The sequence below is a fragment of the Balaenoptera musculus genome, chromosome 9 (assembly GCF_009873245.2).
Source record: "Balaenoptera musculus isolate JJ_BM4_2016_0621 chromosome 9, mBalMus1.pri.v3, whole genome shotgun sequence".
Classification (NCBI taxonomy): domain Eukaryota; kingdom Metazoa; phylum Chordata; class Mammalia; order Artiodactyla; family Balaenopteridae; genus Balaenoptera; species Balaenoptera musculus.
In genome coordinates, this window is record NC_045793.1 from 23,734,080 (window position 1) to 23,761,224 (window position 27,145).

General features: G+C 39.1%; 1 protein-coding gene across 4 annotated transcripts in view; it reads right to left on the reverse strand.

Moving 5' to 3' along the window:
* AHCYL2 (adenosylhomocysteinase like 2) overlaps window positions 1-27,145 on the reverse strand; it is a 175,281-nt gene that overhangs the window by 39,761 nt on the left and 108,375 nt on the right. Inside the window, exons 1-4 of one of the 4 annotated variants that reach the window (XM_036863873.1) lie at window positions 14,995-15,380; window positions 11,804-11,912; window positions 3,752-3,895; window positions 3,206-3,306 (exon numbers count right to left, since the gene is read on the reverse strand). In XM_036863873.1, the coding sequence (XP_036719768.1) occupies window positions 3,206-3,306; window positions 3,752-3,895; window positions 11,804-11,912; window positions 14,995-15,051 (411 nt within the window). In that variant the 5' untranslated portion in view covers window positions 15,052-15,380. Of the gene's footprint in view, window positions 1-3,205; window positions 3,307-3,751; window positions 3,896-11,803; window positions 11,916-14,994; window positions 15,381-27,145 lie in introns of those variants that run through there. The other 3 variants (XM_036863872.1, XM_036863871.1, XM_036863870.1) reach the window with 3 other exon arrangements.

Sequence of the window (27,145 nt, forward strand, 5' to 3'; positions counted from 1 at the left end):
CATTTTTAAAAATTTGTATTTTCTAATATTTATATACAAAATAAAAATTCTAATTAAAAATATGCTCTAATTAAAAAAAAAAAAATACGTGCAAACAACTCCACTAGGCTAACTCTCTCACATAATTCGTCTAAGGCCACAGCAGAACTACTCTTATATCTTAATTTCTTTACCCTTCAATATCCAATCCAATTTTTTTCTATCCTGTTTTAATTTTCACCTTAAAGAATTTCTGAATTTCTATAACTAGGATTCCTCAATGTGCCAAACAAAAGAATGATACTGAGACTTACCTACAAAGCAATATAAATTAACTAGAAAAGTGACTAGGACCAAGAATATAAGAACTATTTAAAGAACTATGAGTCAAGACTGCTGGCTATTAGGGCTCAAGCAGAAGTGAAGGCAGGTAGAAGTGGGAGGAGGACAGAGCTCAGAAGCTGGTTTAACTCGACTTTAAATCATTACTGTTTAGAGAGAGTAGCTAAGGAATCTGGTTGGAAGGAACTATGGAAACACACCTAAAAAATATAAATATTTAGATCCAAGTCTATTAGAGACATGGACAGGAAACTGTTAACTATGATAGTTATTTCTGGAGCATGGGATTATAGCAGGCTTTGTCTTTCTACATTACAGATTGTGGTAATGCTTGAATATTGTAAAATGAACATGAATTACTTCTGTAATCAGAAAAATAAAATAGAGATTAAAAAAAGCAAAATTCCTTTGTAATTATTTTTTTAAAGGAAACAGAAAAATGTGGGGAGGGAACAATAAAATAATATTAAAATTGGTAAACTAACTTTGATTACTCCATTCAGGAAAAAAAAGAAGGTAAACTTGAAGAGTGGTAATGTTTATGAGCCAGGGGGTAAAAAAGAAACTAGATGTAATTTAGCAACATGAGACAGTACAGAACCACTAACTATTTTAAGCCACCACACTGAAGTCTCATGTCCCTGACTGGGGAAGCCCAAAAAAGGTTCCAAGAGTGTTTCTGCCTTCATTCATTAGTCTATAGCTCCAAAAAGTGATAGCTTTTCAATTTATTATACTAATTTTGGGGTGCCAAGGTATCCTTTTCCTCAGAGAACACATAACCCAGAAAAGTCTCACAGGGAAGACGCTAACAGTAGCTGTGTCTTGAGGAATCTCTGCTGTTCTGAATAAGGAATGTGGCCACATAGTGTTGTGCTTACGAGACAATCTTTTGGAAGAGATCTAGTCATACAAATGACCTGGATCTTATAAATCCCATAAAAGAGTCCAGACAATTTCTTAATACACTGATTTCCTGTAGTGGTCTCATTACAGTTGGCAACTTAGTATGTATTACATCTTTGATGATGGCGACTCTAAGTCCGTGGTTCTCAGCAGAGGAACTTTGGAAAACCGTGGGGGCATTTTTGGTTGTCACGGTAATTGGTAGGGGAGTGTTACTGGTATGTAGTGGGTAGGGCCAGGGATCTTGACATTTCGAAAGTGTAGGACAGTCTCCTAGAACAAAAAAACCATGCCATATCTGGTACAATTTTCAAGTGTTCCAATGAAAAGTTCACATGAGTGAGAAATCTATTTATAATTATCTGAGTTTAGAACTTTATTCCACTTTACATATCAACAAAGGTATTGTTGTAGTTTTAATACAAAACAACAATAGTTTTTCCAAGAATGCAACAAGTGTATAAACCAAGAGAAAACTCATATTTTTTTTTTAAATGTAACCTTCTTTGGAAATAGGGTCTTTTTTTTTTTTTTAATTTATTTTTATATTTATTTTTTGGCTGTGTTGGGTTTTCGTTTCTGTGCGAGGGCTTTCTCTAGTTGCGGCAAGTGGGGGCCACTCTTCATCGCGGTGCGCGGGCCTCTCACTATCGTGGCCTCTCTTTTTGCGGAGCACAGGCTCCAGACGCGCAGGCTCAGTAGTTGTGGCTCACGGGCCTAGTTGCTCCGCGGCACGTGGGATCTTCTGAGACCAGGGCTCGAACCCGTGTTCCCTGCGTTGGCAGGCAGATTCTCAACCACTGCGCCACCAGGGAAGCCCGAAAACTCATATTTTTGATATTGTTGTTATTCAGAAATTTACAAAAAGTTGTTTATAATTTCAGAAAATTATATAATTTGGCAATATTTCTCTGATGCTCTGGAACCAGTAACACATTTCTATGTATATACATTTGTAGCACTCACATTCAAATAATGCTATAAGTAAGTACAAATATCTGACTACTCAACTCTACTTGTACCCAAGCACTTACATATTGAAATACACATTATTTTATTATAAATTACTTTCCTTTTATTCTTCCTTCATATTTCAGTAAGATTTTACATTTATTTTTTAAAAATTATATGTACCTAGCTATGCTATATCTGAATTTCATTTCAAGAAAATACTGGGCCGTTGCAAACCATATTTTTTAATCAAAAGGGGTCAGTGAATCTGACAAGGGTGAAAATTACGGATCTAAACCCATCACGGTAACCCCAGTTCCTCTGCCAGGACTGGTGGGGCATGAGCATGTGATCCAGTTCTGCTCAGTGACATGACAGAGTACCCTGGAGGACTTCTGGGAAAGGTTTCCTTGCTCTTGGGAGAGAGGAAGAAATGGCCCTTCTTCCTCTTCATGTCAGTCTGGGATGGCTTAAAGAGCTGTAACCATCTTGCTATCAGCCTGAGGATAAAGTAAGCACAGAGAGGAGGCAGCTCCAAGAGAATCACAGATAGATGAAACTGAGCCCTGAGAGCCTTCATCTGAAGTCCACCTTACCTCTGGACTTCTAGCTATACAATGTCATGAATTCCCTTATGTACAATCCAGGTTGAATCAGGTTTTCTCTTATTTGCAGCTGAAAGCAGCCTAATACAGAGGTGCCGTGTAGAAATGACACTGGAAGGGAAGATAAGGGGAAGCAATGGAGAAGACTGGAGAAAGAATAAGCTTGGGAATCAGATATATTGAAGTTTAAATCTCAATTCTGTGGTTTACTAGCTGTATAACCTTGGACAAATTACTTAAACTCCCTGAGCTTCAGCTTCCTCATTTATAAAATGGAAACAGGAATATGTGCTTTTACATGGCCAGTATGAGGGTTAATGAGTACTTGTTAAGTGCGGAACTAGTGCTTGGCATGGTGCCAGCCCTCAATAGCTGGTGGCTGTCATTAACTATTGTTATGTGGAGAAAGGAAAAGGACTCACAGCAGTCTGAGCAGTGATGTGTGTGCAACCCACAATTTTGGCTCCAGCCAAAGGTTTCTCTCCTTGAGCTCTCTTCCTCAAAGCCATCAGCGCCGGCATTTCTGAAAAGGCCCAATACACACGCAGCAATTTTAGAGAGGAGGGATGAGAGGTAAAGAATAACAGAAAAACATACTGTCTTAAGATAAGATCCTTCCCCAATCAGGTTCTCTGTTAGATTAAGCTTCTCAAGGGATCAAAACATTAAACTTGATTTTTCTGTTATAAGAGACTTCCAGAGGTAAACGGTCCAATGTTTAATTCCCTATATCCCAGTCTCCCTTATCTAGTCTCTCCCCCTCTTCCTTGTACAGGGGTTCCTTCTAGACCCTCTAGAGTTTACTCCCTCCCCACAGTGTTTCCTGAGCCCATATTTCTTTTGTTATAAGTATTCTTCAAAATCACACTGAAATTTCACAAACTACTAGACCCCAGGATGTAAAAAGGAATTAACATGGACAAAAAGACACAGGCAGCTTGAGAGGAAAAGGTGTTTACTTTCTTTACCTTGTTCAGCAATTTCAATTTCTCTTCGTCCAAACTCTGCCTGTTTGATGTTCTTGACACAGAAGTCACTGCTTCCCTTAGAGTTCTTTTGCTGCTTGTCCCTGGGAGATGTCTCATCATCAGAGCTATCTGTATATGAAGCAGCTGGAATGACAGAATAAAATACCTTTAGAGGGAAAAAATGGCTTCCTCTAAAACTCCAAACCATGGAGTGAACTGAGGCTTTTCTAGTAATCCAGCACCTTGTAAATTTACACATTTGGTAAGCACCTAAGTGGCACCAAGGAGCTGTGTCAATCATCACCCATGGAAAGTGCTATCCACAGGCCAGAAAGAGGAAGCTGAGAGACGTTGCCAAAGACATTCCTCCTGGGTAGCATTAACTTGGAATCTAAGGCTAACTTTATCTTCAGAACATGCAGAAGTCCTTGAAAATGAAAAAAGAGAGAGGTTATTCCACGGTAGCAATAGGTTCAAGTTCTTAATGCATGATCATGGTGATTAACCTGTGGGTTTCTGGGATCCTAGCTACCCTTCTCTGCTTGCTGCTTAAACACCTGATGTAATTTGTGTTTCAGTACAGTAACTGAACAGATAAGACCTAGAAAACAAGGAACCCATGGGAAAGTAATTAAGAACCACACAAAAAGTGTTTGTCTGACAAAACAGAGCTTTCTTTTTTAAGACTGGCTCTGATGAGGCTGAACTATGCCTGCAGACCCAATTAGACATTGACAATGAAGTATTCAGTGTGCTCTCCCTTCTTGCTGGCCTCAGTGGGTCCTGCATTATGCATTTTAGATTCCCAAAGAAGCAGATGAATCCTCTTTCCGTATAAGTAAATGCTCTGATGACTAATCCATTTAGCAACATACACTAGAGGGTGGAAGGTCTAAGACTTTTGATTGTGGCTAATAGGCAGCTACTGCTGCTGCCATTCCCATGTTTGACTGAGGTCTTTTTAGTCTTCATATAATTCTGTAGTTGCTAATCATTTGCTGGATGATTTGAAGTAATCTCTTTCTTTGATTTATGTTTAAGTTCCTGAGGATAGTTTCTTCCTAAGCAGTCCTCAAGGTTTTGGGGGGAGGAAGGTTGGGGACATAAAGCACTGTCTATAAAGCATTATATATTTCTCAATGAGATAAGAAGTACTTCCATCACTTTTAAGGGGAGAAAGCTGCAAAAGCTCAGAGCTCCTAGGGTCTCCTGATCTTCTTATATCCAGAGAATTAAGGCATTTCTGGGATTTCTTAGCAAAGGGTCTATCTCTGGGAGGGCTGTAAAAGGCAAGTCTGACCTTGCCCAGTTAATCAAGCATGGTGCTACAAAACGTTTGGGCAGCAGGGGCCCGAGTGTCTCTCTTGGAGCTGGAAAACTGCCCTAGAGCAAAGTCCCAACACGAGGCAACAAGAAAGAACATGAACACCAGGGGAGGTGGGGGAATTAATAAATCCCCAAAGGGACTTTTGTTCTTGAAAGGAGATAATCTGTACAAAAAGTCTATGGTTCTCCCTCCTAGGGTGAGTGAGAGCTCAAAGTACCTTTGGCAACAGAGCCCAGAAACAGTTTCCTGGGCAGTCACCTGTTTCACCAATCAATACTCAGAAATGGCTTATGAGTCAGAGGCTTAGGGGAACCATGCTTCTATCACCTGAGAGAAGAAAGATAACAGCCATCCTAATCCTGATCCAAATTTATAGAAAAGTTGCTTTTGAAGAAAGTCTTCACATTCAGAGTATCCTGAAATTTCAAATCCTTTTCCAGAGCCATGATGATTTTTATGCTCCCTAATGGCCATTTAAATACAGTGGTTAAGTGTTCTTGAGTCAGAGAGATTTTGGTTGAAGTCTCAGTCTCTGCTTCTGGGTATAAAGTAGAGGTGATACCAGAACCTTTTTCATAGGGTTGTTAGTTCATTCATGTATTCAGTCATTCACACATTCAGTTGTTCATTCAATGAACTTTTATTGTGCATCTACTATGTACCAGGCACAGTCTAAGTGCTGGGGATACAGGACAGATATCGACTGTCTTTGCCTTCATGGGATTTTCAGTCTAGTAGGTGAGTCAGACATGAAATAACTAATTACAGAATTAATTATTTAGAGTTTTTCTTTCCGTATGGTTGTAATATGTGCTATGAAGCAGACTATATAATATGCAGACATGATTTGTCAGAGTCAAGTTGTTGAGAAGATTAAATAAAATAATGTACGTAAAGTGCTTAGTGCAATGCTGGCATAAAGTAATTAAGCACTCAGTAAATGATACCTGATATTATTACTGGTTTTTGTACATATTTTTAATTCAATACCAAATATAACATCTTCAAGCGTTCTTACTTAGCTTTAGGATTTTGAATGGGAAAGGAATGACATACATACAATATTATTTAGCAGTTTCTTTTTTTCTCTACCTCCGTCATCTATTAATTTACCCAAGCAGCAGGTGGTTGGCTGGCAGTGATGAAAAAGGTTGAGACTGGAGTCCTAACTCTACCCAGAATAGCTCTCCTCTCCCTATGCCTCTTCAGCTTTTAAGGACGAGTCAGGGGAAAAAAGCCAACCAAACAACAACAAACCCCCCTAAAATTCTCCTTAAGAGAAGTACTCACATTTTTGGTTTTCTTCCAACTCAAAGAAAAAAATTATTTATACTACTTCCCTTTTCTAAAGGGAAAAAACAGTATTTTCTTTTCTTAACAGTAGTCAACTGGTTATAGTTAGTTCAACCAATCTTTTTCTTTGAGCCAAAATGGATTTGTTTTCAAAGAGCCCTTTATACAGACCTGTTATCAAGTGAGATCCAAAAGTATCAGTTGTCTAGACTGTACTAATATGTGAATGCAAAATGGCTGACACACTTAGACCAAGAGAATGTTATTGTTGCAAACACAGTGGAAAGATTATTCCTGAACTACCATTTTTTTTTAATCCATAACTCATTTCTGCCACTATATTTAAAGTAGCATATTCATGAAAATAGTTGAGATAGAATTAAAAATTCTTCCTAGGAAAATTTAGAGAAACCCAACACACACACACACACATATATATATATATATGTATACATGCTTGAACAGTTTCTAAAGTGTTTGGAATTGTCAGCACATTCTGAAGCCCAGAGTCATAATTTAGTTAAAAATGAACAACCGATAATCAAGACAATCACCTACTGAAGTACAGGTCTGAGACCTTAGCTCTAGCTTCACCTCTAACTGGTTAAGTGACCAATTTTCAATTTATCCAACCATAAAATAGGGAGTATAATAGATCCTCTCTCTCCCCATGCTCTCTCTTTCCCCTAACTCCCACCAGAAAAATCTTATGACTAAATGAGATAATCACAAAAAAAGGGTTCAATTTCTAGGTAGAAAAGTAATACTAAGTACAAAATAACTCTATCATGGGATGTTCTCTTGTTTCATGGTATCTCAGAATCAAAACATAATTTGGTGAATCACTAATCCACAATCTACCCCATGGAACTGGCATACATATGTTCTATGGCTCAAGCCTGATTAAGCCTTACCTCCTAGCAGCTGTGATATTGTGGGTTATTGCTAGGAGAAGAAGCAGTCAGACTTCTGGCTGAATTAGTCCTATTAGACTATTTTAAGTCAGGCAATTCCTCTTGGGCCCAATCTATTCATTTGGTAATGGAATAACAGTAATCACCCGTGTGTCAATGTGCAGCAGATTTCATTGATAACACTAGAAATATGTGAAAAGCTATGTTAGCAACCAAAATATAGACAAACAAAACTTTGTTATTTGGAAAAATCTGAAAATACTTCAAGCTTTAGGAGAACCAATTATGAACTAAGGAACTTTACTCCTCTTTCCTTATCCTTAACCAATTAACTCACTGCAAAGACAGCATTTTCAGAAATATATCACTGAGAATGATCTGACTTTGAAGAAAAGTCTCTTCTATTCATTTGTTTTTAAGGGTTTTGTGCTTAGAGAAAGAGTTTTTAGAAGTTTGTTTTTTATAAAATAATTTCAAGGATTGATGTAGCCCCTTTCAGTCTGGGTTCCACTAGAATTAAGCCCTAATGTCTTGAAGCATCCACTGAATATATGAATTAACTTCTCTCCTCTGCATCTAGCAGGGTACTAGTTATGATCCCTCCTTTGAAGAACCATCCTTTTCTGTGTTCTATGATTCCCAGGAGGAACCTGGTTGAAAAGGCCAGAAGAGGTTCCTAAATAAAAGCATGGCAAAACTTAGTATTAGGATCATTAGGAAGGGAGAGTACGCCACAGCCTAAGTAAGACTCTAAGTATCTTCATCAAAACAAGCACTTTGAAAAAAAAACAAAAAACAAAAAACAAGCACTTTGGACAGGAAGGTATCTTTTTTTGAAATGTCATAAACCTTCTAACTCTTCACATACAGAGAGTGTATCAGAGGTGTATACTCCTTTACAGGGGTGTAAAGTTGTATAATAAGAATGTCTCTGGACACCTTTCCCCAATATGTATTTATTGAGCACCTCTTATGTGTCAAACACAGTTCTAAGTGGTGGGAATAAAGCAATACTAAAGAGATAAAAATCTCTGCTCTCATGGATCTCATATTCAAGTAAGGGAAGAAAGACAACAATAAATTATATGTTATATGATAATAAGTGCTATGGAGAAAAATAAAGGAGGAAAATTTGATAGGTGTAGGGTGTCTGTACAATTTTAAAAGAGGATAGGTTTCAGTGAGAAGGTGATCTTTGGTTAAGAACCTAAGGAGGCAAGATACCCAGTGAGGGTATCCTAGAGCATTCCAGGCAGAGGAAATAGCAAGTGCAAAGACCTTAAGGCAGGAGAATGCCTGGCATGTTTCAAAATGACAGTTAGTAGGATAGCACGACTGGAGTGAACAAAATAGCCAGGGGAGGAGGAAAGTTTGGGAAATTAGAGATGTGATTAGAAATATAATGTGAGGGTGGATGGTATAGGGTCTTGTAGGCCATTGTGAGAACTTTAGCTCTTACTCAGAGCGAGACTGGGAAGCCACTGGAGGGTTTGGAGCTAAGAAGTGATACGATCTGACTTATTTTAAAAAATGAATCTGGCTGCAGCATTGAGAATAGACTGAAGAGGGGCAAGGTTGGAACTCAGCAATTCAGTTTTTAAGACATGGGAGGGCTGAGATGCCTATAAAACATCCAAGTGAAAGGACTGAGCAGGCAGTTGAATATCTGGGGCTAGTGTGCAGAGGAGAGATTTGGGCTAGAGATAAAATTTGAGAATCAAACACCAGTATATGGTATTTAAAACTATGAGACTGAATGAGTTCACTTGGGAAGAGATAAACACAGAAGGGAAGAAGTCCAAGGATCAGTCTTTGGGGCTCTAACAATGTTAATTTCTATAGTCAATTAAAATATAACATATGCTGAAAATGGGTTCCAAGTTCTTACTGACATGCATTTGCATGTCTTCTCATATTTAGAAAGCTGTAATTCTGTTATTCCTGGCTTTTCATTTGATGAGTATGGAGATTTTTCTGTGTTACCTCATATAACTTTCCCATTGCCTCTGTTATGAGCATTTCAGGCTGTCAGAGTTTTCCAGGATCACACAACAAATCACACACTGATCAAAGTCTAGAAACTTGGGCTTCCCTGGTGGCGCAGTGGTTAAGAATCCGCCTGCCAATGTAGGGGACACGGGTTCGAGTCCTGGTCCGGGAAGATCCCACATGCCGCCCACACGCAGCAACAAAGACCCAATGCAGCCAAAAATAATTAAAAAAAAAAAAAAAAAAAAAGCCTAGAAACTAGGTCTCTCCTAACTCCCAGTCCAAGACTATAGGCAGTAGGCATCTCCATTCACAGACTGTTTAAAAGGGTTTGACAATTGCTCATGTGGAAACAAGAGAAGGTAACAGTGTGTGTGACACAGCTGCAAAAGAAGGAAACATAATCTTAGGTTTCATTTGAAAAGCACTGAGTTTATGGAAATAACACCTACTATAGATTATTTTGGACCATACCTAGAATATTATATTCACAGGCATAATATTTTTAAAAGGACACAATCTGGACTATATCCAGATGAGGTTAACCAGGACAGTGGGATGCCCCCCAAATCAGGCAGCCAAATATGGTGATTTTTATTTCTAAATAAAATCTTTAAATATTAGGGATTGTATAAGAGCTTATTGGGAGTTAAATTACTAGATCAAGCAAGGATCAACCTATGATCTAAAATGCTCCCAAAGAGGCCAGATGGCCATTTGTCAGGGATGCCATCAAGGCAATTCCAGCATCCAATGGGAAGCTGAATAACTGATCTTTAAGTTATTTTCCAAGTCCCAGGATGTTTCGACTCCATACTCCCGAACTTAGTACCCTTAAATGGAGATATAAGGTTGATAATTTTTTTTACTATAGAAATGGCAATTTCACATAGTTCAACCTAAAAGGTCCAATCTATGCAGGGTGGTGACATCAGTCAATATCACTCACCAATGAGCTATACCAGGTAACTATGTGTTCACTTAAAAAAGAAAGGCGTCAAACCCAGTCTTCTGGGTAAATAGATATTTTGTAAGTACCCTCCCTGCATAGGGGACTTCTGTGGGAAGGCAGGCACTGGTTTTCTCTGCAGGAACATAGTTGGAAATGTGGATCCAGTGTGTAGGGAAGAGATTGAGCTGAAGTTAAATTTTAGTACTATTATTATTTAGTTATCAATCTTTAGATAACATGCACAAACTCAAGAGTCTAAAATGTACACACTCTTTTACAATTCACATTTGCACAACTATTATAGTTTCCAGAGTTATAGTAACTGGTTCATGAATTTTCAACAGTTATTGAAAATTATTTATTTAATTATTTATTATTCTGCTGGTTATTTTAACAGAATAAGATAGGTACAAAATTCGTATCTTTAGACCAAAATCCCTAGGGATTTACATTATGTGATTGTGGGGGAAATGTAAAACAGGAAATGTAAAAAGTGTAAATAACAATCTACCCAATCTAAAAGTTACAGTGTCCCAAATAAGCTTTCTTCAACTTTACATAACAAACACTACTTTCCTATTTGTGTGAAAAACAAAATTTCAGGTCACGATGAAAATTTTCTAATGAATGTTCTATTTATAATGTGAAGAGGTAACTAGGATAAACACTCAGCTTCCTACCACATTCCTACATAAGAGCAAAATAAAATAGCTCCATATTAGATCAGACATAAACTGGGCGCTGATGAACAAATGGTCAATAGCTAGTGGGAAGCAGCTGCATAGCACAGGGAGATCAGCTCGGTGCTTTGTGGCCACCTAGAGGGGTGGGATAGGGAGGGTGGGAGGGAGACGCAAGAGGGAGGGGATATGGGGATATATGTATACATATAGCTGGTTCACTTTGTTATACAGCAGAAACTAACACAACGTTGTAAAGCAATTATACTCCAATAAAGATGTTAAAAAAACAAAACAAAACAAACAAAAAACAAATGGTCAGTGCTGACAAAAGGTCTCACATGTTAATATTCATCTGGCATTAAATGATAACTCAAGCCCAGGGCCCATATATTGGAATTAATGCCACTGCCAGGAAGGAAGGAGTAACAGACAATACAATGTCACAGCTTAGAAGAGAAGGCAAAGGGCTCACTTGAACTAGCTACAGTGATTTCACTGTTTCTCGGGGCAATTAAGGTTTCCCAGATGGATGTATGGGGAACCCCTCTTTTATTTTCAAAGAATGGAAAAAACATGTCTTCATACATGCCGCTCAGTGAAGGTCATTAGTGAGCAACATACTCTCACCCTCTGAATAAGTCAGAGCTCAGTTTCCTTAATCACCCTCTTCTGCCTTTACTGGAAGAGGAAGCCTCTATTAAGCTCCACTCTGAATCCCCAACAGGAATCCAAAGTTTCCATCCAGAATTTTGGTCCAAATTTCCACTGAGAATCGAAGTGTTTATACCAAAACATAGGCTTGATCATTCTTAATTAGCCTGGGATAGACAGGAGGGTCCGTTGATCATACTTAAGTAGCCTCCACAAGTGGGTCCATAGCCGTTCAGTCCTCACCTGAGCTATAGCTGTCAGTAGATGACTGAGAAATGGAGCGAGACAGAGAGCGACGTCCAATTTTGGTGGGACGTTTGTTGAATTCTTGCTTCTGGTCAGCAAATTGGATCTGCTAAGAAAAAGAACTCTAGTTACACAAAGGAAAATAACCTCCATTTTGAGACAGCAATTCAAGGCTTGCATTATAGGATCTTACCTTCCCTCATAGCTGATCTGATTGCACTAACCCACATTTGGAATGTTAAGACTGTTGGAGAGAATGATTTTTCATTCTTTACCTACTCTGTTTCTATGAAATTTAAATCCTGGAACCACTCTCTGACTATATACCTCTTGCAATCAAAGGGAGAAGGGGATGTACCAGTTAAAATAAATTTTTAGAAAGTCAAGTCATATTCAGAAATCCTTTCTATAGTTTCACTGAAAATTAAAGCTGGAAAGAATCTTTGAGACTATCTATTCCAATCTTCATACATCTAAGATGAGAAACTGCAAGATACAGAAAGGTAAAGTGACCTGCCTTCAGGTTTTAAGATTCTCAGGACATAGTATGGTATAATAGAAAAAAAAAAAGCTTTCTATTCATACAGAGCTTTCTGGAACTGCATTTAAACCCTGGTTATGTCACTCATTAGCTATATGCTGTTCATCAAGATGTTTTTGTGACCCTCCTCTTCTCCTAAATACAACAAAGATGAAAGAACTTATTTCAAAAGTTTTAGAGAGGGTTATATGAAACAATGTATGCAAACCGTGAAACATAGCAGGTGATTCAATTAATACCTGGCTCCCCAACTCCCACCCCTACAAATTCACTGTTCTTGTAACTCTTGCAGGTAGTCACTCTAGCTTTTTAAAGGCTTTCTAAAATGCATTAATTAGCTTTTTAGTACTAATAAGTATAGTAAAAATTAATCTATTATTTAAAAAAAATTTTTTTAATTTTGGCCACGCCCTGCAGCTTGCAGGATCTTAGTTGCCCAACCAGAGAATGAACCCAGGCCACGGCAGTGAAAGCAGAGTCCTAACCACTGGACCACCAGGGAATTCCCTAATTTATAATTTTTAATGTTTGGTATCACAAAATACTAAAAGCCACAAGGTTGATAATTTGTTAACTATAACAGATGTAGGAGTGGATAAGTGGACTGAATATGTATAAACCTCAATACTCTTGGAGGTTGCATTTTGGACAATATCTGATCATGACTTTTTTGCAATTTTATCTCTTTTACCTACTGTTCAAGGTTCAGCTGATACTTTATAACACTTCACATCAAAGCTCATATCATTATTCAACAAATATCTTTCTTTCTTTTTCCCTAATTGAATGTTTGCATAATTGCTTAGATGTAGATCCAATTGGCACTGGAGGCAGGAAAAATCAAAGATCTGACAACTGATTCTGCTTTTCATGATAAAAAGATGGTTCCTTGATGGGCAGAACACAGATACGGCACACCAGAATGAAAGCAGCACATTTCCTGCAGTTAGAGGTAACTACTGAGTCATTTGAGTATTCAGACAAGGGGACCAATGCCAAATCAAATTAGCTTAGCATGCCTTTTAGGGGAATTCATAGCATTTTCATAGCTATAACAACAAATATAGCCTGTGTAGTACTTTAGAGTTTGCAAATTGTTTTCAGCAATAAGAAAATTCTTTGGATCAGAAGCATTTCCCAAAATGAAAAATGGCAAAATTATTTTACTGAAGTAGCAATTTATTCCAAAAAGATAAAGTGCCCTTTTATGCAGTTCCATGGAATGTACATGAACTTCCATGTACTTCTCCTATCACAGTGAATACAACTATCTACCTGTATCCTGTACAAACTAGGCTCCATAAAGGCAGGAGCCATGTATCTAATTCACCTTTATATCCTCAGGCGAAAACGCCTGACACATAATAGGCAACCATGTGCCAAAACGATGAATCTTACTCTATCTTCAGAGTCTGTACTTGATTGAATATTAAGTAAATATGGTAACCATAAGCCAAGTCTACAGTTAAAAGAATTTTTAAGGGTAAAAAAAAAAAAAAGTGGGGAAGGGGAAGAAGGTGGGTGAGAAGATGGGGAGGGGAGTAGCAGTCAAGCTCAAAACCCTGGCTTGCATTTCACCAACCTTGTTCAAGACAATAATATGTCTTTATTCTTTTTTAGAGGCCCATCTAGGAAAAGGAGTAGTCATTGACTTTCCAAAGGCCACAATGAGTCACTAATGTCAGTCGTGCCTACTTTTAAAAAAGAGTAACAGACAAACCCTGCCTTAGATTATGTACCACCCCCTCCCACTCACACACCACTAGAGGGGGCCAGTCACTCTACTTCTCTAGATTTGTAGGATGGGGTGGGTGGGCACACACCCATTTACCCCAATACCAAACCATGTAGCCATCTAGCTGCGCCATCATTTCAAACCAGTTACCTTAAACTGAGCTCTCTTCTCTATAAAGTCCCCTCCATTTACAGTACTTCCTCCTACCCAAGTCAAGTTTAGGATATCTTTTTTTTTTCTGGCTGCGCTGTGCAGTTTGTGGGATCTCAGTTCCCGGACCAGGGATCAAACCCATACCCCCTGCAGTGGAAGCGCAGAGCCCTAACCACTGTCCCGTCAGGGAATTCCCGAGCTTAGGCTATCTTTTGGCACTAAAGACTAGGCTAGGTAGGTTTTCTGCACTCAGAGACATAGGGTTCTAAATCTTGTTTACTTGTCAGACCCTGAACTTGAGTTTCTTTAAGACAGAAGAATATTAAAAAGAGACTAATCACTTATATAGAATAAGTTATACAATTTCCCCAAGAAATAAATGTTTATCTTTTACTGACAACCCATCCCTGGTGCCCACCTCCCCTTAACAGTTACGTGCCATTACATTTTTCACTCCTACTTGTAATACAGTAATCTTCCCACCCCAGTTGGGACACTCTGGTAGGTTCTACCTCTAACTTTCCTACCTTATCTGAAATCAGAGAGTCCTTTAAGGGAACCCTCCTTATCCATTTGAGAGAAAATTGCCTAATTCCAACAGGCAGCAAGGCAAGGAAGGGAAAGAGACTGTTAGGAGAGGCGCAGCTCACCTTACGCCAGAAGAAGGGCCGAAAGCAGGAAAGGAGGGCAAAAGCAGCTGGCCTTTTACAACAGTGGCTATAGCGGCAGCAAGACTGGTAAATAAGAGCTTAGCCTCACCTGGGCTTTAATCCCAGAGTTGCCATTGACAATGTATTTCTTCTTGTTGCTCAGCATAGTGACATCACCAGCCCTACTGCCACCTCTCCAGTCCAGGGGCCCTTGTGGCTAGGCCTTTAAACTTTCCTCATCAGCAATTCTGTTGGCTCTGGTTCCAGCTAGCTTTTCTTTTCGTTGTTTTGGTGGTGGTGCCTTCCCTGGAAACCCTGAAGCAGCTCCAACGACCCCTCCAGCAGTAGAGCCCAATTTAATAAGGCATTTCTGTTAGTGGCTCATCAGCCATTCCTAATTCTGGTGGCTGTTTTGCTTTTATTATTATTATTTTTTCCCTAAACACCTAATTACACGGATCCCCTGACCTCTAAACTTTAACAAGTCCCTTGACAAGGCCCAACTTGCATGTGCATAACAATAGCTTATTTATATAACCGGTGCACTTTTTTACCTGCTATAATTAACTTGCTAATTAGCTTCCTTTTTAACCTTACCTCCTCCTTTTCCATGTCAGATGACTTTAGTTAACCTAGTCTCATTAGAAAAAAATTAACTACAGAGCCACTAAAACAATGAGGGAATTTATAAAGATGGTAAAAAAAAAAAAAAAAAAAAAAATGGAGCCAAGTGCTCAGGCAGCCCCTAACCTACACTCTGTGTCCTTGGGTTAGTCAAACTGGGAACACAGGTTTCAGCTCTGTCACCAAGAAAATCAACTTTCTCAGACCACTGCTTTACTCTTAATTGTTCATCTTTTTATGCAGGTTTTGACATTCGGTTTCTAGTCCCATCTCAAGATTGTTGCTGATTAGGTGTCCAGTGATCTGCTTGCTTTTTTCAAAAACTGTGTTTTGTGGAAGGTGTGACTGGCATAGGGAGTTTTCTATTTCCCCAGGGCCCCCAGAATCATAATGACCTTGTTGCATATCAAATAGAGTCACATGAAAGGGCAAAGAATCACATTATTTATTTGTTGGTTTCTGAAAGGGACCCAGTGAATAGGAAAGCTACGTTCAACTATATGTTACAGAGATTGGGGTGGGAATGTGATTTGAATTCTTCCTTTAGAATGAGTGCTTGTTCATAACATAATGGCACATGTGATGATCAGTAGTGTCTTAGCATCACTGAAATGAGGGGTCACATGTCTGCTACTCCATGAGAAAGTGAGCTCCTCCAGGTCAAGCATCACGTTTACTCATCCTTTTATTCTTCCTGCCAAGTACAACATTTGGCACAGGGAGAAAGGTACTAAATATATATATGAATAAATAAATGAAAGATTTGTTTTTATGTGTACAGCTTTTCTCCCTTAATGGAGGCATAGACTCTGATTGATTCTTTGATTTATGCATCAGAAACTTATTGGGTTCCTAGAGTGTCAGGCGTTAAAAATGTAGAACAAAACATATAGTTCCTGCCCTCAAATAGTTCATGGAAGAGTCAATCACAGGTACAGAAAGATATACAAGCCTGTACTATAACAGAAATGTGTTCAAGATTCAGTGGCAGCATACAACTTGGTAAGATAAAGTCAGCAGGGTATGTTAGGGAAGTTTTCCTAGAAGAGGAGTTTAATCTGATACTTGACTCAGGAGAATGAATTTGCAAGATGAGTGAAGTAGGGTGGCCCTTCTAGGTACATAGAACAATATTCACACAGCAAAAGGAACAGGGAACTGCCAGGAGCCCAGTATGACAAAGAACCAAGTACATGTATACAGGAAGTTAGAAGTAGTAGGGCATGTAGCTGAAGAAAAAAAAGGAGCTAGTTTGTAGAGACTTTTATGCCATGATAAATCTGATAACTTTACAATTCATAAAAATATGCCACAGAAGATATAAAACAAAATCTTGCACAGAGGTGACTCCCTATTAATCATGGAAAGATGCTATGGGCTAATGCATGATAAGAGTGACCAGTGTGGAGAAAGGAACTGGAGAGACATATTCTCCTGGGAAGGCTGATGGTACAGATGAGAAGGGTAGGAGAACAAACTACTGGCTGTATATCTAATAGACAATTATGCGTCGTGCATTTCCCCAGAGACCATTTCAATTTATTTGTTTATCCGCTTGTTATTTTCAGTAATTTACTATCATTGCTCATCTCCAAGATATGGGAGTTTGACCCTAGAGAGAACAGGTAATTTATTTTTGAATTTGAATAGAAGATGAAAGGGGGTTAGTGATGTTAACATTTGCATGCCGACAGATGTGTCAGCAAATGGAGAAGAGGTTCATTATTGGAATGTGACCCTTGAAAGTGTCATATTGACAATGCCACAGAAAATCACCGCTGCGTGGACCAGGAATCAGGCAATCAAATTAGGTTAGTTAGATCCCAGCAGAAGTCAAAGATCCTTCCACATTTATTTTAATTCATTCTCTCTACCTTATTTCCTCTGGTCTTCATAATAGATTGTTAGTTACATATTGATCTCCTCATTAGAAAACAAGCCCTCTGAACCAGCCCTCAGTTGTGAATCATTTCTGTATTTCCCCCCAGTGTCATCCATATAGATGGTGTTAAGATAATAGCTTTGGAAATTATTTGGATTTGTTCATGTTCTTTGTAGTTATACCATTTTAAATTCCCTAACTATAAAATCCCAGATATGATTTTTTTTTAAAAAAACGAGTGCTTGTTGAACACAAGAAAGAACATAAAATGGTAGATTTTTTTTTTTAGGATAATCTTTATTTTGAGAGAAAAGGTCCCTGGAAGAACAGAATAAGGGGAGGAGAACTAATATTTATTAAGAGCCTACTACGCACAGGCCTGTGTATATGTTACTTCTGTTAATCAGTATAAGAATCTTAAAAATTTGGCATAATTATCCCCATTTGACAAATTAGGAAAGTACAAATGACTGTATTGAGAGAACAAATGATTTGCCTGAGGTCTCACAGCAAGTAAGTGGGACTAGAATGTGAGCCTGTGTTTACACCAGAGCAGAAGCTCTTTCCACTACACCAAACCTTATGATATTGATCAGTAGACCAAAAACTCCCCTGGGTGTACCAGCCCCACCTCATTCCTCTTTTTTTTTTTCTTTATTAGTCATTAATTTTATACACATCAGTGTATACATGTCATTCCTCTTAATTTATCTTAAATTTATTTAATTTAAAATTGCTCCTTAAATTTACTTTCTTATTGGATTGGGTTTCAGAAAGGACATCATTGCAGATAATTTTGGGGCTCTGATCAAACCACAAGTCTGAAATGGCTAAATCATATAAGAATTTGAAATCTAACAGTGCTTTAATTGGCCACTTTGCCCAATGCCACTACCAAAAATTGAAACGGAAATTAATTGAACTCAAATATTGATGTTCACCATCATCCATGACAATCTTGATCTCTAACTCACAATTTCATGAAATGAGACAGACCAATATCTTTTTGCTTGCTTTATGAGTCTCTAAACTTCTGCTCTTCCTAACCAAGGCTATTCACCCTAGAACACTCTCAGCTGGTTCCTCATTTTCCTCACTCAGGTGAAAAGGAACTCCTTGGTCTAATGGCTTAAGTCACTAGGCCTGAGCAGAGGGAGCTGCAGCTCTATACCAAATACAACCAGAAGGCAATTTAGGATACTATGACTGACAGGAAAAGCCTTACCACTTAACAAGTTTATCTATCAAAGCAGTTCTCAAATTTTAGGTTCATCAAAATCACCCAGTGAGCTTATTAAAATGCATTGCAAGGCCCCACCCCAGGGTTTCTGATTTAGTAAATCTGGGTGGGGACCAAAATTTTGCATTTCTAACAAGTTTCCAGATGCTGCTGCTGCTGCTGCTGATCTGGGGACCACAGTTTGAGAACCACTGCTCTAACACTCTCTCCAAGCATGAATAAATTCGACCGAACTCTCTTAACTCTCTCCTTAACCAACCATTTTATCCTATCTATGGCTATGACCATGGAGGCATATTCATAGGCAGAAAAGAAAAGCTTATTTCAAAGGTCAGAGAATGGAATGAGGTAATCCTTTCTTTATACACAGCACAGGATATAAAGAGAACTGGGTCTAATTCTGATTTCTACAATTTAAGGCTAAGAATGGACGGTTAACGCATTAAGAAAAATAGGACTCATGGGGAGGATAGAAGATCTGTTTACCCTATAGAGGAGCACGCCAAGAAAAAACAAATTAATTCCTTTTCAAGTACAGAAAGTAGTACTACAAAGGATGGTGATCAGAGGTTCTTTTTTGTATCTCCATTTCTTAACATTTCTAGTACTTAACATCTGTAATCCTCATTTGTAAAATAGGAACAATAATACCTACCTTGTCTATCTCAAATGTGTGCTGAGAAAATAAAATAATGTATGTGAGAAGGTTTTGGAGGCAACATAATGACACACAAATATAAAATATTAACATATCTACTTTTTTAGGTCAAAAGTTCTTCACCTAGAGTCCATGGATGTCTAGATGCTCTAAAACAGAATGCAAAATGTTGCTTAAGTGTATATTTTCCTAGGGAGAGGGTCCATAGTTTTCATCAGTTTCTCAAATGGGTCTTTGCTTTAAGTGTCAATCCTGACCCAGAGTTATAGTGAAGCTACCTCTACCGCCATTTACCAGATACCTTAAAGGTTTTTGTCTCACTTCCAAATAGATATGGTTCAAGCATTCTTAGAGACATCTCTCCCTTCCAAGCCAAATGAGCTGCTGGAACAAATTCTTCATCTATAAAAGGGATTACTTCTAGCCGAAAGAAAATCGGGTAACCAGCTGGCTGGGTACTCAAGAAAGTGAATTAGATTTCCTACGGAAAAGTACCAAGTACTACAAAGAGCTTGAGTGGGAGGAGGAAATATTAAGATGTAGAAACTTAAAAAAAGGTTACTGCTGATCTCCATGCACATAAGAGGAGGTATTTTCACCTACCACTAGGGACTAAAGATTTCTCAGGGGAAGTGAAAATATATTAATAAAGACAGTCTTTAAAAGGATGAGTTCCCCAACCTTTTAGCAGTAAAACTGCCTGAACAAGGCTAAGAAAATCTTTCACATGAAAATAGCTGGGGAGCAGAGGCTCTAGCAGAAGTTTTCCAGTGAATGATGGAATGTTAACTCGAAGGTCTACCTTGTCAATTCTCAAGATGGGTTCTTCAAACTTCGTCCTGGCTTATTTCCCTGCTGGGAGTCAGAGATGTGAGTACTGTCAACCGCTGTCTGTGGTCTTGAGTCCTATTCTCTGAGGGGTATGCCAGTCCCTTTTTGCTACTGATCATTAACAAGAAGGGAGGTATTATAATGCACCTTTCTCTGCTAAATTTTCCCCCTGAAAGAAGGTTTGAGAGCCTTGTCATACTTCCTTTGGGGGCAAGGATAGTCTCAGTGGAAAATTCATTACATTAATATGTAAACTGGAACATGAGTTATTTGTTAAAGCTGTCTTAAATGGAAATTTTGACCCACTGTGGGAACTGGCTCCAGGGTTTCCTCTTGGGGATTAAAAGGCACTCTAACATTTCACAGGTAAAGTCTGGAAATCTATAGGCAACACACTAGAGGGTGCTCAGTGGCTCACTGCGGAGGCTAAGTGGATACTGGTGGCAGCCTAATGAAGCACTCTCAGAGCAGGTCAGAACTTAACAACTTAAGTGGTATCTGAAAGAAAGCCTCAAGAGGTTAATCTTTGGCAAGGGAAAGATAACAGATGAAAAAACTGAGTTATTGAGGCCAGCCCCTGCCTACTTTTTCTCATTGTTCTTAAAAAAATCTACTGATCAAAGGTACTTTGCTGGTTTTTGAGAGAGAAGGGCCAGGAAATCGCTAAGTAAAAGAGGCGCCGTATTGAAAACAAAGCAGAGCTGTGCTTTATTAAAGAATGTTTTTTAAAAGCTGGGAAGTCTTAGGTGGTATCGCTTGAGCAATAGTCACACTAACTCCTTTAGGACAGTTATCTTATTCACTTAAATAAAAAGAAGGTGAGTAGGTAAAAGTCCAGTAGGAGCTCCTCTTGAGAGGATGTGCTCAACAGATAAGACAGCGCTGAGATGTATTATTATTTATAAGAATAAGAGTTGCTATAACACTGTCGTTGATTGAGTTGACACACCAGTGTTCTGCGGAATTCTTCTGTAATATTCCTTTATAGAAGTACCAAAGGTTAATATCTTAATGTGGGCCCTCACCTAAGAAAACCAGAATTCCTGCTCCCCCTTCTTGTTATTAGTGAGTGCTGGAGATTCAAAAACAAACTTAGAAATCCAACTAGAATTATTATCTGAATTTTTTCCATTAATTCTAATGTATCTGTGGGAAGGAAGGTGATCTCCACGTCTTACTCTTCCTCCATCTTGCCCAGACCCCCCCATTAATTCTAAAACACTGCGTTATTTGAAATAAGCTTGTGGATGGGTAGGATTTCTTTTGATCAAATGTCTTAAAACTGAGCACAAGGTTCTGGAACAACATTAAGAACAACAAGAGGAATAACCGCAACAAAAATAATATTTGTTATGGGAGTTGAAACATGGGCTAGTCAGTTGGGCCTTTGTTAGGTCTACTATATATCAGTCTCATTACTGATGGTTATTTCTCTAAGCCCATAATTCCATAAACACTGAAAAGAACTTGGAATATGTTGTATACAGTCTAACCAGTTTTCAACACTGAAAAGAACTTGGAATATGTTGTATACAGTCTAACCAGTTTTCAACAGGGAAAAATATATATATTTAATATATATATTATATATGTGTGTGTATATATATATATATAAAAACATAAGCAGTATATAGACTGTAAGAAATCAGGCTAAACCCGGAAGAAAGCCTACAGGAACATAAGGATGGTTGCTGTTTTTAAATCAAAAGTTAAAATTGGATCTAAAATATTAGGTTTTATGTGCTAGTTCTTATCAACAAATTAAGTCCTTATTATAATTATATTAAAATATCAGGCAAAAAAGATATTTTGAAAAATAGTACCAAGGGAGTTACATAGGGACTTCCCTGGTGGTCCAGTGGTTAAGACTCCACTATTCCACTGTAGGGGGCACGGGTTCGATCCCTGGTTGGGGAACTAAGATCCCACATGCCATGCGGCATGGCCAAAAATTTTTTTAAATTAATTAATTAATTTAAAAAGAGAGCTATATATTTCCTGCCTTTTAGAAACACACATATAAAGAATATTTGGGGAACTGTTTTGGCTGGTGGGAGAAAAATGGGAAGATAGGGGATAAATGTCTTAAGTCTTTTCAGGCTTGAGAGAGAGCACCATTTCTACAAGTTGTTTTTGTTCTTTTTCCCCTCACTATTCTTTTTCTTTACCCTCATGAGAAGTAAACTAAGCATCAGTTTGCAAATAGAATGCAAAGCGATCACAGTATAACACAATCCATGCGGTACACCGGCAGCAGTGGGGAAGCTCACCCCAGCCCAGACAGCCAGGCAATAAGCTGACTCTGGCCAGGCAGCTCTCAGACCTTCCCAGCTCACTCATAATTTAAAAAAAAAAAGAAAAAAGAAAGCTGCAAGCGTGACCCAGGACATAGGAATTAATCAGAAATTAGAGTAATAACTGTTTTCCCAACCACAGGTCTTGGTAGGGACTTTGCACAGCGATCCCTATCACCTGTCAGAAATGGCTGCCTCATTATCAAGAAACAGAAGGAAAAGCAAAGTGACCAAAGAACTCACCATCCACTCAGGCACGTGAAAAGCTGAGGTGCCCTCATTACCGTCCCCATTCTCCATAGTGCAGGCTTGGGTAATCTATGTCCTGAAGCAAAAGGGAAAGTGGTTTGGAAATGCCAGGGTTTTCTGAGTGCCCAAAAGCAGAGCCAAACCTAGTGATTCAGAAGTTCACAATATCTAGCAGAAGCTGCATCCCCTTTCACAGAGGCTTCCTATTAAAATCAAGATCATTAGTCAACTGTCTGATAAATCCCTTACTGGCCAGCTGCAAATCTTCTGATTCAAAATCAGAGCCGATGCAAGGTTCTACACCCAGGCACTACACCCAGGCACCCAGGCACCCAAGGTTCCTACAGGGCACTCACTGTTTAATGCTACCCAGACAGTATCCCCACCTCCCCCGTGGGGACTTTCTGCAGCAACAGTCAGGCTTCCTCTTTTTCCAACCACCCCCCATTAAGGCGTTAACTTTCTCCCGCCCCTGAGGACGCGTCACTGGAGGTACTGATACCAAGATCAATAAGGATCGAGGTCAAGAAGGCACACCCATTTCTTGAGAGTTGCTTGATTTGGATCTGCACAGTAAACAGGCGTTTCCTTTCGATCAAGAGTTCCTTATGGCTTTCAAGTTTAAACAGTTATGCGGAAGCTCCCCATCTGCTCACACCAGGGATCTGGCACCAAACTCAGGCATATCTCAAGTTAAATTCTTATTGCACAGGAGATTTGGATGGAGCCAGGGAAGATCTCTTGCAAAATCAGAACTTAGAAGCTCTGAAGAAAGTTCTAGGACCACAACTCCCTCTGCTGGCTCCCTGTGCTATGTACATAAAAGTCTAAGGGTCTTCAGCTACCAAAAGATAGGCGCCCACTGTAAATTACCTGCTTCCCTGAGGCTAGTCAGGAGCTACCACAGCGTAGGTAGGTAGGTTTGGGGGAGCCAGGGTTTCCAATCAAGACTAGTGCTGTCTATTTTATACATAGTAGTTTGTGCCTCTTAATCCCCTACCCCACTTTCCATTTGCCCACTGGTAACCACTAGTTCGTTTTCTATGTCTGTGAGTCTACAAGGATATACTGTACAGCACAGGGAATATAGCCAATATTTTAAAATAACTTTCAATTGAGTATAATCTATAAAAATATTGAATCACTATGTTGTACACCTGAGACTAATATAATATTGCAAATCAACTAACTTCAATTATTTTTTTTTTCGTCGTGCTGCATGGCTTGTGGGATCTTAGTTCCCCGACCAGGGCCCCCAGCCATGAGAGCGGGAGTCCTAACAACTGGACCACAAGAGAATTCCCTATACTTCAATTTTTTAAAAAAAGACTAATGCTGCCTCGAAGTCCCTATCCAATGCTGTTTCTTACTCACAGGTCTGGTTTCAGAAAGAAACAGGATGCCAGCACAGTACTCTTATACACTATCACCTTAAGGGACCTCAGAAGCTGCTTCCTCCTCATGTCCCCATACCAGCTCCCTTCTCCTTATACACTTCAGAAATTTGGAAATAAAACAAAACTAGAAAAAAGGTGACCTAATCTATTTACCTTCTTAATTAATTCCTAGAGTATATTATCCAATAAGAGTACCATAGATTTCAGGCACAAACGAAGCCCAACAAGATATGCCTGCTCTGGTCCCCTTCAAAACCAGGGGCTCCTTACAGTGTTAATTCCCATTGCAGAGGATAATTTCCCTGGAGCTGATAGTCATAATATTGTGATTGTGACTTTAGGTTCATTGCCCTTTTGGGCTTTCGCCGGTTAAGAGAATGGTCCTTTGGATATGGAATAGATGAGGAAGGTAACTTCTAGGGGAAGAGGTGTTATTGCAAGATGCCAGAAAGGGCAGAATTCAAATGACTGACCTGGAGGTCTGGACTGGAGAGAAAGGCAATTGAAAACAGAAGGGGACTGTTGGACCAGGTGAATGCAGAGGTGTCAAAGGATTAGAGATCACAGGGCAGGTAGAGATCAGATGCAATAAGAAAAGAGAACAGCAGGGGTGGAAGTAAAGGAAGCTGTGGTCATAGAGGAGCTATGGAGTGAAGCAATTTGAGTGACAGCAAGATACAGAAGGTCGATGAAATGCAGGAGAGATTTGAGGTCAGGGTTTAAATTTTGATAAAGCCCTCTGTAATCAGATTGTCAATTTCGATAAAGCTTCAGCTCTCAGCAACCTCCAGTTATTGTCCTCTGTCTGGTCTTCCTTTTAATCCAAACTTCTTAATAAAATGAGAAGTTAACATTTGTTGCCTAAATTTCCAATGATATATTTCATTTGACTTTTTTTTCCTTTTGGCCATGCTGCGGCTTGCAGGATCTTAGTTCCCCAATCAGGCATTGAACCTTGGCTGCGGCAGTGAAAGCGGTGAGTCCTAACCACTGGACCGCCAGGGAATTTCATCTGGGCTTTAAATGCAACATATCTAAAATCAAAATGATTGCTCCATCTTTCCTTTCCCCCCACTCTTCAAACAATAGCTTCTTCTCCTTACTTTTGTACCACTGTTCCCTCAGTCATCCAGATATAAAAACCTCAGTCATCTTTTTTTTTTTTTTAATTTTATTTTAATTTATTTTTTATTTTTGGCAGCTTTTGGGTCTTCGTTGCTGCATGCGGGCTTTTCTCTGGTTGCGACGAGCAGGGGCTACTCTTCGTTGTAGTGTGCAGGCTTCGCATTGCTGTGGCTTCTCTTGTTGTGGAGCACGGGCTCTAGGCACGTGAGCTTCAGTAGTTGTGGCACGTGGGCTTCAGTAGTTGTGGCTCGTGGGCTCTAGAGTGCAGGCTCAGTAGTTGTGGCACACAGGCTTAGTTGTTCCGTGGCATGTGGGATCTTCCCGGACCAGGGCTCGAACCCGTGTCTTCTGCATTGGCAGGCAGATTCTTAACCACTGCGCCACCAGGGAAGCCCCCTCAATCATCTTTGATTTCTCCTTTTTCCCTAGTTTCTAGAACACTCAGTTGCCAATTATTTTTGAGCCCTCCGACACCAAGCATCTCATCTCTCCCACCCAATCCATTTTCATTGCCTCCTAAAAACCCTCTACAAATCCTTTCCAGTAGGATCTTCCACCACTTATCCCTATATATTTTGTATCCCCAGGTAAGCTGTATTACCTGTTATTTCCTGAATGTGAAGACTGTACAGCAGAGCATCTAAGAGCTCTGGTTTTGGAGTTAAACAGACCTGGGTTCGTATCCTGGCTGCCATGTAATTGACCTTTCTAACCATCCAGTTTTCTAATCTGTACAGTGGAAATAATAACAGCCATCTCACAGGATTGATGCAAGGATTTTAAAAGTTTGCATACACTGAGTACTTAATAAATGGTAGCTCTTACTTGTGTCATTGTTATGCCATCTCCTTTCCCACCTCAATGCCTTTGCTCATGCCATTTTCTCAGATTGAAATGCATTCATTCTGCCTTCACTTCCATCATCTTCACATATTCAAATACTTTGAGGAATTCCCTGAAGGTCCAGTGGTTAGGACTCCGTGCTTCCACTGCAGGGGGCACAGGTTCAATCTCTGGTTGGGGAACTAAGATCCCACATGCCACACACCATGGCCAAAAAAAAAAAAAAAAAAAACACCCCAAAGACGAAAAACAAATTCTTCGAGGTTTGGCTCAAATGATTGTTCTGCCATGGAATCTAACCTAAAAAAACAAAGGAATCTCCCTTTTCTCTAATACTGTTCCTTGGTCACATCACTATTTTCACCTTTCCTCATATTACAGTTACTGGAATATGTGCTGTCCCTCATTAGTTCAGGCTCTTCGGGGGCTTAGCCAGCTTTGATTTGCCTGTAGTGTCCAGCATATGGTAAGGGCTTAAGAAATTGTCAAATTTTGTATGCTGTACATATACCTTATAGTACTCTGGGGCAACTTGCATAACCAGTGTGTTAAATACATTTATGTCCATTTTATAGGATTTGGAACACTATTTTATACCTTTAGGGGCTTAGGTATACACTACTGAGCAAAGCTATGACTTACTTGTGGTGAGTCCTTAGTAGGGTTTTAATCCTTAATTATAATATTATCTCTGCAAGAATATACAATCTGCTTTCCATTGCTTGATCTGCATCAATTGTAATCTATTATGATCTGCATCATAATGAAGCTTTTAGAAACAAATCAAGGCCAAAAGACTATTTCACTGCTAGAGTACAGCCCAACCCTTAAAATATGTCAGTGATCAGCAAAGTACTAGATTCTTGGTACTCCTGTTGATGTTTTCTGCATAATCTGTTATTAAATAAATGGGGCGAGGGAGGGATAAATTAGGGGTTTGGGATTAGCAGATACAAACTACTATATATAAAATAGATAAACAACAAGGTCCTGCTGTATAGCACAGGGAACTATATTCAATATCCTGTAATAAACCATAATGGAAAAGAATATGTATATATGTGTATAACTGAATCACTTTTTCTGTACACCAGAAACTAACACAACATTGTAAATC